The sequence below is a fragment of the Tachyglossus aculeatus genome, chromosome 19, assembly GCF_015852505.1.
Source record: "Tachyglossus aculeatus isolate mTacAcu1 chromosome 19, mTacAcu1.pri, whole genome shotgun sequence".
Taxonomy (NCBI): domain Eukaryota; kingdom Metazoa; phylum Chordata; class Mammalia; order Monotremata; family Tachyglossidae; genus Tachyglossus; species Tachyglossus aculeatus.
Window position 1 is genome coordinate 23261107 of NC_052084.1, and position 2006 is coordinate 23263112.

General features: G+C 51.4%; 1 protein-coding gene across 1 annotated transcript; it reads left to right on the top strand.

Annotated features, from left to right (window-relative positions):
* The first annotated feature begins 425 nt into the window (after window positions 1-425).
* Window positions 426-1376, top strand: LOC119940835 (olfactory receptor 6C3-like). Its single transcript, XM_038761185.1, has one exon. It carries the CDS (start codon window positions 444-446, stop codon window positions 1374-1376), a length of 933 nt encoding a protein of 310 aa, XP_038617113.1. The 5' UTR covers window positions 426-443.
* Window positions 1377-2006: the final 630 nt, after the last annotated feature.

Below are 2006 nucleotides of genomic sequence, written 5' to 3' on the forward strand. Positions count from 1 at the left end.
GGTATATATGCTATTCGAATTCTCATTTTGACTACGCTATTGGCATGTACGTTAAGTTTGCCATCCCATAAGAATGGAAGTTCCTTGTGGGCAGTAAATAGTTGTTGTGTACTTCCCAGAGAAATTAGAGCAGGACCTGCCCAAATGGGTGCTCAGTAAAGGTATTCTCTACTCCAATCATCACGCAGGTTTTTGGGAATGAAGCCTAAGGGTCACAGCTGGTACAAACATGCTTCCGTTGTGCCGGGGGGAGGTGTCTGCTATCAATCGATGACGTCATCTAAAGGAGTGGGTTGTGACCCTACCATGCCTGACGTCTCCTACAGCTGGAGCTGTTCCTGCCCAGTTCGTCTAGCCAGAAAGGAGCCCCAGACCTCTGTCCCCCTCCAGAGAGCTGGTTTGACGGCCCTATGGTGTTCTCCAACAGGAATCACAGGTCAGTCATGAGGAATCACACGCAAGTGACTGAGTTCATCCTCCTAGGGCTCACAGATGACCCGGAGTTGCAAGGAGTGATTCTCCTCTACATGTCTGTCACATACATTCTGAGCATCACCGGCAACCTGACCATCATCACCCTCACCTTGCTGGACTCCCGCTTCCACACCCCCATGTACTTCTTCCTGCGCTGTTTCTCCTTCCTGGAGATCTGTTTCACCTCCGCCTGCATCCCCAGATTCCTGGCTACCATTGTCACCGGGGATAGGATGATTTCCTACAACTGCTGTGCAACTCAGCTGTTCTTCTTCATCTTTCTGGGGGCGACGGAATTCTTCCTCCTGGCCGCCATGTCCTATGACAGCTACGTCGCCATCTGCCGGCCTCTGCACTACACGACCGTGATGAACCAGAAAGTCTGCACCCTGCTAGTCCTCTGCTCCTGTCTGACAGGGTTCCTGGTCATCTTTCCTCCTCTCATCCTTGGCCTCCAACTAGACTTCTGTGGTTCCGGAGCCATTGACCACTTCTTCTGTGACGTCTCCCCTCTTCTCCTGCTCTCCTGCTCAAACACCGGGTTCCTGGAGCTGATGGCTTTCATCTTGGCCTTGGGGACACTACTGGTCACCTTGGTGTTAGTGGCCGTGTCCTACACAGCCATAGCCCGCGCCATCCTGAGATTGCCCTCTGCTCAGCAGAAAAGAAAAGCCTTTTCCACCTGCTCCTCCCACATGGTCGTGGTCTCAATCACATACGGCAGCTGCATCTTTATGTACATGAAACCGTCCGCCAAGGACAGGGTGGACCTGACCAAGGGGGTGGCCGTGCTGAACACCTCCGTGGTCCCCATGATGAATCCCTTCATCTACACCCTACGGAACCAACAGGTGAAGCAGGCCATCAGGGACCTGGTGCACCGAGTTGAATTTTCCACCTAAGTGTGAGGATTCTTTAGCCACGAAATCCCACTGGAAAATCCCACAGAAGGTCGACCACAGAGACGCGGTACCTGTACATTATCCTAATGCTTCATCTCCTGTCTAACAAACAGGACCTGACGGTTCTCCATCTCTCTGTGCGCCCCCACACCCGCCCTCCTGGAAATCCCTCCCCTGGCCAGGCCCCTGCTGCCTCAGCCCTTTGCTCTCATCCACTCAGAGGGGAGTCAAGGCTTTTCACTCCACGTGAGAGACGTTTCGAGGTTTGTTCAGCGGGTCTGTGCCAAAGCCAATAGAAATCCACAGGTTCAATGCATTTTTTTTGCAAATCTCCGTCTGTATCCGAGCTAAGTGAAGCCTTTTAGTAACAGGCCCTTTAGCCCTTACTCGCTCCCTTTGCTCTTCCCCCCGGCCCCCGAGGCACTTCGGTATATATCTGTAATTTTATTTATTTATGTTGATGTTTGCTTACTTGTATTGATATATGTTTCCTCCCCTCTAGACTGTGAGCTCGTTGTGGGAAGGAATTGTCCCTCTTTATTGCTGTATTATATAACCCCCAAGCGCTTGGCACAGTGCTCTGCACACAGTAAGCACTCAAAAATGAGATTGATTAAATGAATGAATGAA

What these genes read in the sequence shown, in the direction of transcription:
- LOC119940835 (XM_038761185.1), top strand. Translation starts at nt 444, where the DNA reads ATGAGGAATCACACGCAAGTGACTGAGTTCATCCTCCTAGGGCTCACA.